This window comes from Olea europaea, unplaced genomic scaffold, assembly GCF_002742605.1.
Source record: "Olea europaea var. sylvestris unplaced genomic scaffold, O_europaea_v1 scaffold65, whole genome shotgun sequence".
NCBI classification, from domain to species: domain Eukaryota; kingdom Viridiplantae; phylum Streptophyta; class Magnoliopsida; order Lamiales; family Oleaceae; genus Olea; species Olea europaea.
The window spans coordinates 727,608-738,633 of NW_019264872.1; the positions used below are offsets into that span (position 1 = coordinate 727,608).

The window sequence follows — 11,026 nt, forward strand, 5'->3', positions numbered from 1 at the left end:
TATTTTTGCCCTTTACTTTTAAGTGAAAAACTTTTTAAAATTGAGTTCTAGATTAAAATAAAGATGAGTAACTTACGTCAACTTAGATGATTTAAATTACTTATTTATTTTATGAGAACAAAGTTATTTGACAAATAATCTTGATCCTTGACAAAAATTAATTTGATGGTCTAATAGAATTTAAAGAGTCTTTTAAAATCTCTATACGCACAACCAAACACCCGAATTTTACACAAGTATGAGTCTTCGCCGACATTCCTCTCAACCTCCATATACTAAATTGCCACCCGACGCTGCCTATTGCAGGGCAGTGTCACCCTCGCTGCACTATCCACAAGCGACTTTAACCTTGTGTGTGTAATGTTAAAAGCAGTAATTTTACTCGCTTGTTTTTGTTGTTTTAATGGAAGTTGGCTTGAGGAGGATATTTGATATGCGTAATGTTTCCTTTATTTGCACCTACTTATTCACTTATAAGTAAATTTACCTTTTGCATTCAAATATATTTGAAAAAACTTACTTTCAAATAAAATTGTAACTATTTTAAAAAGTTCAAGCTCTACATTGCTTGTACTTGATTTTAAAATTTATTAACAAAATTATTATTCATGTTGAATAAATACTTAATAATTTTGTCTAACCCTAAATCCGCCTCATTGGTTAGATTATTTTAATCAGGGGTGACGAAAATGACAGCAGCACAAGGAAACAAATAACAGATGTAATTACTAAATTCGTACTTTGGTAGATGAAAATTAAAAAAGATTTAATGGAGAAGCTATGCAGAAGCTCCTTAAAGGAGCCAAAATCCGCCAGTTGAATTCACAGGATCCCCCCCATCCTCGCCTAGTTCACCATCTTCAAGCTCCTCGTGATCACAAATACGAGTACTACCATCCCTGTGTTCTCTTTTGTGTCTTTTGCACCTACTCGCGCTATCTGATTCAGGCAAATATGCGTGCTACAACAAAAGAGAAGAAGGTGTCAAAGTTACTGCACTCCACGTCAACATCAGAGAAGAAAGAAAAGAGAACCCGCAATTCAAAATACATATACTCGTATATTTTTCTTGACTTTTTACGGTCACTGCCATGACGACGGGACTTCTTCGACTTCTCTTTATCATCCTCATCAGAACTCACGTCATCAATCTGCCGCCACTTCCTATGTTTCCTCTCTTTGTCCTTTTCCTTCCTCTTGTTGTCTCTGTGCCCATGACCGTCTGTGATATCTATATTCTCACTCTCTACTTCATCATTTTTTAAGTGTTCCTTCACCTTGTCTCTTTCTTTCTCACGCTCTCGATCTTCGTCTTTCTCCTTCTCGTCCTTCTCTTTTTCCTTCTCTCTCTCTTTTTCTATTCTCTCTCGGTCTTTTCTCTTCTCCTTATCCCTCTCTTTTTCCTTTTTGGCCTGCCAAGGGTACGTATACAAGGAAATAATTGCCATCAAAATCAAGAAGTTTCAATAAGTAAATACTTAGCTAACCTAAACTGTAAACTACCACAAAGAATAAGCAGCCACAAGAAAATAGAAAGAGAGGCGGCCCAGTAGACCCAACAACAAATATGTCACATCTACTTGGAGACACAAAACAGAGGGAAAAAGGTCCAAAAACCACAAGCACAGACGAAAATATATTGAATTCTTGCAAATTCTTTTCCAAGACAAATCAGATACAGCCAGATGACAGAAAAATCTAAACTCAAGAACAAAGATAAGCTTATGATGATTGCCCAAATGTCTAAATAAACAGAAATGAAGCTCGGCTGCAAAGGTCAGCTTTGCCTCCTTCAATCCAATGTTGTGCATTTCATATTAGCCAGACAAAAGTTATTATGAAGGGTAAGAATAAACTCCCATTGATTGCTATTTAATCTGCTCCCAATTGTCTATTTCTGAAAATCTTTTCAGAAGTTCAGTGGCAAACACAAAAGCTCTTATTATAAATCAAAGAGCCGTATCATGTCAACAGAAAGGTATAACAATTAAATTTAAGCACACAGATTTCCATCACCTTTTCCTCCTGCCTTTTACGCTCCTTTCCCTTGGCTTTCTCTTGCAAGCGACTAATATAATCATCAAATATCTCCCTACAGATGTTTTCTTCTCCAATGGACCTAAAATAAAATGCAGGCCAGGAAACAGTGCATAACTTTTCAATGCTCTAGATGATACCAAGATAGCATCCAAAACATTAGAAAAAAGAGTACCTGTACACAGAGCTGTCCTCAACAAGTTGTTTGCATTCCTCCCAACTCGACAAAGCATTTACTTCCTAAAAAAATAATAAAAAGGGTCAAAGTTGTCAACAGATGCTACGAGGACACTCAATGATGCCAAATAATAATCCCCTCATCTTGCTGTCATTGCAGATTTTACAGACCTTAATGGTGCTCAGTTTATCAGTGAAATCTTTGGCAAGACGTTTACGTTTCTTAGCTTCTTTCTCTTCTTTCTCCTTTGCTCTCTCAATAAGGTCCTCATATATGAGCTGAAATTACACAAAAACACCAAACTCAGAAACAACCAAGCTACTTCCCAGAAGCATATTATAAATCAACAAGACCAAGTAAGATGAAAAAAATTAAAATCCAGTAGGAACCTAGCAGGTATAACTGTCTGACAGCTAATATAATGACAAAAAAAGTTTCCAAAGCTGAGAATTAGAAAACTTCCACCAAGATACAAGGTTGTAACTTGCCCATATCCTTAACTCTCTCTATTGGAGGCCTGTTTATTGAATGTGCAAGTCATTTACTAATTGTCTATGGAGTGTATATTTCTAAACCTAGCATGACTGTTTAATTTTTAGTTGACCCACTTTAGGCCTAAATCAGGATTGAATGTTAACCATGAAAGAGTAAGCTTCAACAGTTCGCTTCGACCAACAGAAAAGGTCAAGGGCTGTGAACTTTCATATCAAATTAAGTGCAGAAGAAAACATCAATTTGCTCATGGGGACCAACTATATATTTAAAGATGTTACAATTTAAACCGATTTATATTTGAATAAGACAAACTGGAGCTGAGATAAATTTGTTCAAACACGAGACATTGCCAAACAGAGTCTTAAAGTACCAGGAGACTGCAATAGTTGTATTGACGGCTGTAGTCAATCATTTGGTTCTGGCAATAGTGAGTCAGGAATTGTCATGGTACAAGAGAAAAGCATTGGTTCCCATGGAAATTGGTATGTACACTTCCATTGGCCCCTCAGTTTGTTCATTTTTTTTATTTTATTTTTTCCCCATTCTCTTTGGTTTGGAAGGGTAAAGAGAGTGGTGGTCAGTGGTGTTGGATTTGCAGATGGTTGGGATGGGTAGAGAATTATAATGTGCAGATTACATGAATTCTGAAAATGTTTTCCAATTACTTATGGACTATGGTTACATATGCAAGTACTAGGGGACCTACATGCAGGTTACTTGGAGTGTAACATAGTATTAGTTGAATTTCTATACATGAGAGAGGAATCATCTCAACTATCATTTTTTTCTTCTTCTAAGTTTAAGTACATGCCTTCCTGGAAGCAAAGACTGAAACAAAGACAAGGATAAGGAGCAACAAAAACCAGGTACCTGTAAATTAATGTCAGATATCGTAAATGAACCACTGCTTGGTTCAATAAAGGACTTGAAGTCTTCAATTGTCCATGTCGATGCAACTGTGATCTGGAAAAAAAGCAGCAAAACATAATTCAAAAAATATATATTATATACACACATACACAAACACAGCATACCATCATTAGATAGAGAAACATAAGTCATGTAATCCTACCTTTTCCAACTTCAGCATATCTTTTGTACTGGCTTTGTCATCTTCATACTGTGAAGTTAAAAAAATGAACGCATGATAAGTAACACTCCTCCATTTTCATAAAATGACAAATAAAACAATTATATACAAACAAAAAGTATTTGTCGGCAACTATACGTTGTTCGAATGTATCATCAGCTACCAGAGTTTGAATGCTAAAAAGCTATGCATAACTACATTGACCAAAAACTCGAAATATCTTGTTGTCTCACAAAAAAATATATATATCTACTTACTATTTACAAACAAAAGTACATCTCAATGAAAATATTATGATTCACATTTGAACATGTATACTTCTAGCTCTACTTCCCCACACGCCGGTGAGAGGGAAAATGTAGCAACTCCTAATTTCCGAATAAAATGGTCTTACATGATGAGCTAGGCGATCAAACACTTGAACAAATAAGATAGTGGCGCAAGTAATCATCAGAAATGAGAGACACAGAAAAGATCATTAAATGATGAAGTCTTAACAGGCTCATTGAAGACTCCATGGAACCGGTAGGCAGTTGAGAGGCATTCGCTATCCAATAAAGCTGAGCTATCTCTACATAACTAGCGCCCAACGGCAACCAGAAACAAAATAGATTAACATAGGACTAGAAACTATTCTCCCAGTTTCATTAAACATTAAGACTTCCAACACACCTTAAATGTAAGCAAACTATTTAGTGAAGTTGGAAGAACTTAACAAGGAATTACATCGTAAAAGTTATATGAATTCAATCGACTGCCAAATTTTCAAACTGTTGCAAGAGAAAAGACTCTTTTCCAAGGTGGAAAAATTATCACAAATAGAGAGGGAAAAAAACAAGAAGAAAACAAAATAACAATTTACATACTAATTACAAGAACCTTATGATGGAAAAAATAACCACTTAGCAGAAGAAAGTTGGCTGCAAAGGCCTCAGCCTTGGCCACTTGACCAAGGCCTCCTCGCACAAGTGATTACTATCAAGTACCTTTTTCTCCAATTCTTCAACAAAATCCTCAAACAAATCCTTCGGCGTAGAACCAGAAGTGTGTGAGGCAACAGCCTGGTAAGCTTCAGAGTCCCTGACCTAAACAAAATATGGTGATAAATGAACTTTGATGATCAGTAAAATGGCCACAAACTTCTATATTAAAAACAACCTCTATGTTCGAAACAGAATAACAGAACTAAAATACCATTTTACAATAATCAAGCCAGTGAGTTTTAGCAGTAAGAGTGCCAGAAGCCATGTGATCTTCCATCATCTTGCGAAATTCATCACGGTTTTTACGCTCAGCTCGTTTCAGTTGTTCCTTTATGTGCAATTAAATAGTCAAAAAATAGAAAACACAAATCATATTTGGATCTAACAACAAAAAGTTGTTTCCCAGAACACCTTCTGTCTCTTCTTCTGCTCATCATCCTCCTTCTCCAAGTCACTGATATATTCCTGCATTGACAGAATATATCAGTGGATTATTAGGGTAAATGATGCACCGCCCCTGAATCCCGTTTGAGGTCAAAAGCTGAAGACAGGGATAAGTTGAACCACACTAAAAAATTATCCGACTCTTGTGAATTAAGAGGGGGAAAAGGAGGGGAAAAAAACAAGAGAGAGAGAGAGAGAGAGAGAGAGGAGAATATTCTAATATATGACTAAGGAATTGAAATTCTAAACCAAGAAGATAACTGATTGTCTCATCATGCTTAATTGTTTACCTGAAAAATATCGAGGCGGTCTATTTTATCGAGTCGTCTGCATCTTTCATCATCTTCCAAGAGACCTTGAACTTTCCGCCACTGGCTATCAACCTACAGAATAAACAATTTAATTGCAAAAGTCAAACATTTCAAATAGAGATACAGATGGGCAAGAAAGAAAAAGCAAGATGTATACCTTGATAAAGGCACAGGTTTCCAGAAATTTCCTAAACTCCAATCTATTCCGGCGATGCTCCTCTTGAGCCTTCGCCTTTTCCTGAACTTGTGAACAATTTATACATAAAGGGACCAGAATATGCAAGAATCCAGTTATGAGCATATCAGTGACCAGCTACGGAAGTTGATTAGTGTCTAAAAGTGCTCCAAAAATATATCATTTACAAGGCATTTCACATTCAATTTGTTTAAATTCACTAATGTTGGTCTCTAATTTCAATTCTCTTGCTATAAATTCAATTTCCATAAATACATGGTCAAAAATGCAATTAATTGAAATACGTATTTACATACATGTCGGCATGAGTATTATACTTTTGAAAACGTATTTATTTGATATATTTCTAAGGTAGAACAAGTGGAGTAAGTGGAGGAAAAAAAATGTTGAAAAGTCAAAAATAGTGAGTTGTCTCAAGCAAGAAACAGCTGTCGGTAAAATGATCATAACTTGAACTGCAGACATTGAACCAAGGTTATTCAAATTGGATTGGAAAGATAAGGCATGTATCTACAACTTTCATGTTTTGCAAGAAGTCAAATTCGTATCACAAGATAGCCAAAATTACCTGCAAAGTCCAAAATTACCTGCCGAATACAGCTTTTCTACATAAAGCAACACTCATTGTTTTGACCATATCTGGAGTTTTAAAGATCCAATGAACGTGAAATATGAACCAATGGAAAGATAACTCAATTGGCAACAATTTATCTGTTGATCAAAAGTCCAAATTCACGGCACAAAGGATCTGAAAATTGGCATCAAATTACATGTTCCAACTGTCTTGAAACTGGACAGAAAGAAGTTACATTGTCCACTTGCATTTTGGATGTTCCTTTGCCTATAAAAGGGGGACCTTGGCCAAGATTTTGAGAATCAATTCCACTTCATCATATTCTAGTTTTCTTCATTTTCTTTGTAATATTTCAGTATGTGTTTCTAAACCATTAGCTAGTGCTAGGGGTGAAACTTTGATAAATGTGTAGTATTGTTTTTGATCTTTCACTTTGCTCTTCAATATTCATCTTCTTACTTGGTTGAAGTATATGTTCTACAAATGGTTTTGGTTTGTTAAAGACTTTGATTTATTGTTGACAATTTTGGCACAATAAATGCTTCGATAATCTATACATACCATCAACTTATTTTAACATATTCTCTTAAACAATTACCAAGATTCATCTTTTAGTATACTTGCAATCAATGCTTTATCTTTCATATGAGTTAAATAAAAAATCAAGAGCAATTTCTACCCATTTAGCCGAAGTGAATCCCCAACGCTCTAGTGTTTTTCTCCATCGTATTTCCACCAACCATTTACCACTCACAGAATAGTTTATTTCCTTCCAATTCTCTGTGGTTCGACCTCGAACTTTCGAGTTTACTACTTACGACAACCTGCACTTGGGTTTGCAACTTTAAAGTTGTAGCAAGTTTTTGGCGCCGTTGTCGGGGATTTGCGTCAAGGATTATTTTCTGCTACTTTCTGTGAGGTTTTCTTCTCTTTTATAATCTTCATAAATCAGGTACCCTCGTTCCTTTTTCAATCTTATTACTTTAGTTATTTTACTTTAAAGGAAGGCCAAGCCTCCTTTTTTATTTTTTGTTTATTTTCTTTCTTTAAAGGGAAGGCCGAGCCTCCTGATCTGTCGTTTCTTTATTATATGGTTGGCTGTGCCACCTAATTTTTGTTCTTTACATTATTATATGGTTGGCCGTGCCACCTAATTTTCGTTCTTAACATCTATTTTATGTTATTTTATGTCATATTGGTATCGTGAATTTAATTCTCATCGTTTAGTTAAAGATAACTGTGAAACTTTCTTTAGTAATTTATTTGACTCGCCTCAACACTCACTCACATCTTCCACCATAGCTGATAATGAAAGCGTACATGATGAAAATGAAAACCAACAAACACGAACCATGCGTGATTACTTGCAACCTCCTCGAAATTCTGCTCCTTCATGTTTCATTTTCCCTCTTAATGCTAATAATTTTCGATTCAAGCCAAGTATGATTTCATTACTTCCTAATTTTCATGGCTTAGAATCCGAAAGTCCATATTTACATCTTAAAGAATTTGAGGAAGTATGTGCCACATTTAACGATCAAACTTATCCCAATGAAATTGTTAAGTTGAAATTGTTTCCTTTCTCTCTAAAAGATAAAACAAAAACTTGGCTTAACTCTTTAAAACCTAGGTCGATTGGCACATGACAAGAAGTGCAAAATGAGTTTTTGAAGAAATTCTTTCCAGCACATAAAACTAATGCTTTGAAAAAACAACTCCAAATTTTTTCTCAAAAAACCAATGAAGCGTACTTTCAATGTTTATAAAGATTTAAAGATTTGTTAAATACATGCAAACGTCATGGTTTTGAAAAACGGCGTACTATAAATTTCTTTTATGAGCGCCTAACTCCTAAAACAAAACAGTTTGTAGAAACGATGTGCAATGGTGAATTTTTAGATAAAGATCCAGATGAAGCTTTAGAATTTCTAGATCTAGCTGAAAATTCTTAATATTGGCAAACAGTAAAACTAATCGAAAACTCAATCAGATCTAGTCTTGCTAGTTCTAGTGGAAGAAAATATCAATTGAGTCAAGATGATGATCTAAATGCTAGGATTGCTAGTTTGTCTAGAAAGGTTAAAGCTATGGAATTAAGGAAAGTAAAGGAAGTTAAACCCGTGCAAAATGATGAAATTTGTAGCATTTGAGAAACTTTTGGTCATCCAACGCATGATTGTCCTAACATCCCAGTTTTCAAAGAAGTTTTACATGATCAAGCAAATGCTATGAACACTTTCAAAAAGGCTTTTCCTTCTCCATTCTCAGAAACATATAATCAACAATGGAGAAATCATCCCAACTTTAGTTGGAGAGACGATAATCGTGTTCATATATCACAACCTGAAGGGCTTTCAAAATTTCCTTCTTTTCCACCATCACTATCAAAGACTCTTGAGGAAATATTGCAGTCTTTTATGCAAGGACAAGCAAATATTAATAATCAAACTTCACAAGCCATCAATGAAATCAAGACCACACTTTCTTCATTGACCTCTTCTTTGCGTTCTCAAGATAAAGGTAAATTTCCTGCTCAACCTCAATCAAATCCTTCTGAGCAATTTAATGTAAATGCTTCTAGTTCTTCTGAATGTCAACAAGAAAATGCCAACTCCATCACAACTCTTCGTAGTGGAAAAATTATTGACAAAATCATCCCTTCAAAAGAACTAAAATTGGTTGGGACTTCAAAGCAAGAAAATGATGTTTCCAAAACCGAGGAAAAAATCATTTATGAACCTAGTGTTGAAAAATGTCCCACTCCAGCTCCATTTCCTCAACGATTGCAACCAATTTCAAAACTGAACCATAATTCTGAAATTTTTGAACTTTTCAAACAAGTCAAAATTAACATACCATTATTGGATGAAATCAAACAAGTTCCTTCATATGCAAAATTTTTAAAAGACTTGTGCACTATCAAGAGGAAATTTAATGTTCAACAAAAAGCATTTTTGACAAAGAATGTGAGCTCAATCATTCAACAAAACACTCTATCTAAATTCAAAGATCCTGGTTGTCCAACAATTTCTTGTGTGATTGGGAATAATAAGATAGAGCGTGTTTTGCTTGACTTGGTGCTAGTGTTAATCTATTACCTTTTTCTGTGTATGAGCAACTTGATTTGGGAGAGCTTAAACCAACAGCAACAACACTTCAACTTGTTGATCGTTCAGTAAAAGTTCCAAAAGGGGTTGTAGAGGATGTTCTAGTTCAAATTGATAAATTCTATTATCCTGTTGATGTCATAGTTTTGGACACACATCCTGTTTTAAATTCAAATGCACAAATACCTGTCATTTTAGGACGTCCCTTTCTTGCTACTTCAAATGCGTTGATAAATTGTAGAAATTGTATCTTGAAACTCTCTTTTGGAAATATGACTGTGGAAATGAATATTTTTAACATTTGCAAGTAACATGGAGATAAAGATGATTTGCATGAAGTAGATTTTATTGAACAATTTGTTAATGATCAGTTTATCGCTACATCTTCATCTGATGCGCTGGAATTTGAATTTAACGATAATTCTAAAAATTCGCATATAATTTCTTTGTTGAATTCATTTTAGGAGAAAAAGACAAGTCATTGGAAATCAAAGTTTGAAAAATTATCACAACAGTCCAATATGTCCATGATTTCAAGTGTTCAAATGCCAAAGCTCGACTTGAAGCCATTACTATCTAATCTGAAATACTCATTTTTGGGTGAAGATGAAACTTTTCCGATAGTAATTTCTTCCCAACTTGATGAGCACCAAGAAGGTAAGTCGTTGTAAACTTTAAAAATGCATAAAAATGTTTTAGGATGGACCATAGCTGATATAAAGGAGATTAGTCCTTTGATTTACACACATAAGATTTATTGCTAAACCTACAAGAGAAATGCAACGAAGGCTTAATCCTGTTTTAAAAGAGGTGGTAAGAAATGAAGTCATTAAACTCTTAGATAATGAAATCATTTATCCTATTAAGTTGTACCAAAAAAATCTGGTATTACTGTAGTCCAAACTAAAGAAAATGAGTTAATTCCAACTAGAACTGTTACTGGTCGGCGCATGTGTATCGACTATAGGAAACTTTAACTGAACGAGTTGGAAGAAATCAGGAATGAAGTTTATGAGAACTCTCAAATTTATAGGGAAAGAATGAAGGTATTCCATAATAAAAACATTGTTAGAGAAACTTTTAAGCCTTCCCAAAATGTTCTTTTGTACAACTTAAGGTTACAGTTATTTCCTGAAAAATTACGCTCCAAGTGAACTACTCCTTTCATTGTCAAAACTGTTTACCCACATTGAGCTGTAGAAATTGAAAATCCAAGTAATGAAAATATTTTTAAAGTTAATGGACATCGTTTGAAACCATTTTTTGAGAATTTCTCTAGATTAAAAGAGTCAATTGCTTTACATGATCTTAAATATTGATATCATTTTCTCACTGTTTTATTTTGTATGTTCGTTTTCAGTTTTATAATGTTGTTTGTTTGTTTTAGGTTTGTTTCTTTTATTGTCGTTTTTTTTTTACTAACGAAATTGAAGGTTCATTTAGGCCAAGTTTATGTCGACTCTCCAAGTAAAGCTCAAAACCCGTCCCTTTGTTCAAAATTTTGCTCCTTACTGTCCTTCATATATTTTACACGTTTAATCTTTACATTGAGGACAATGTTTCATTTAGATTGGGGGGAAAGGAATCAGAAAGTTTAAAAAAAAAAAAAAA

At 34.5% G+C, this 11,026-nt stretch overlaps 1 protein-coding gene across 6 annotated transcripts in view; it reads right to left on the bottom strand.

The window, feature by feature from the left end:
* Nucleotides 1–705: 705 nt before the first annotated feature.
* LOC111390107 (pre-mRNA-processing protein 40A-like) overlaps nucleotides 706–11,026 on the bottom strand; it is a 30,530-nt gene continuing 20,209 nt past the window's right edge. For 4 of the 6 annotated variants that reach the window (XM_023015100.1, XM_023015095.1, XM_023015096.1 and 1 more), the window contains 12 exons: nucleotides 5,696–5,776; nucleotides 5,518–5,610; nucleotides 5,195–5,248; nucleotides 4,995–5,111; nucleotides 4,787–4,885; nucleotides 3,783–3,830; nucleotides 3,581–3,673; nucleotides 2,386–2,493; nucleotides 2,213–2,277; nucleotides 2,017–2,119; nucleotides 1,067–1,412; nucleotides 706–963 (listed from right to left, as the gene is read on the bottom strand). In XM_023015100.1, coding sequence (XP_022870868.1) covers nucleotides 794–963; nucleotides 1,067–1,412; nucleotides 2,017–2,119; nucleotides 2,213–2,277; nucleotides 2,386–2,493; nucleotides 3,581–3,673; nucleotides 3,783–3,830; nucleotides 4,787–4,885; nucleotides 4,995–5,111; nucleotides 5,195–5,248; nucleotides 5,518–5,610; nucleotides 5,696–5,776 — 1,377 coding nt within the window. In that variant the 3' untranslated portion in view covers nucleotides 706–793. Of the gene's footprint in view, nucleotides 964–1,050; nucleotides 1,413–2,016; nucleotides 2,120–2,212; nucleotides 2,278–2,385; nucleotides 2,494–3,580; nucleotides 3,674–3,782; nucleotides 3,831–4,786; nucleotides 4,886–4,994; nucleotides 5,112–5,194; nucleotides 5,249–5,517; nucleotides 5,611–5,695; nucleotides 5,777–11,026 lie in introns of all 6 variants that reach the window. The other 2 variants (XM_023015099.1, XM_023015098.1) reach the window with 2 other exon arrangements.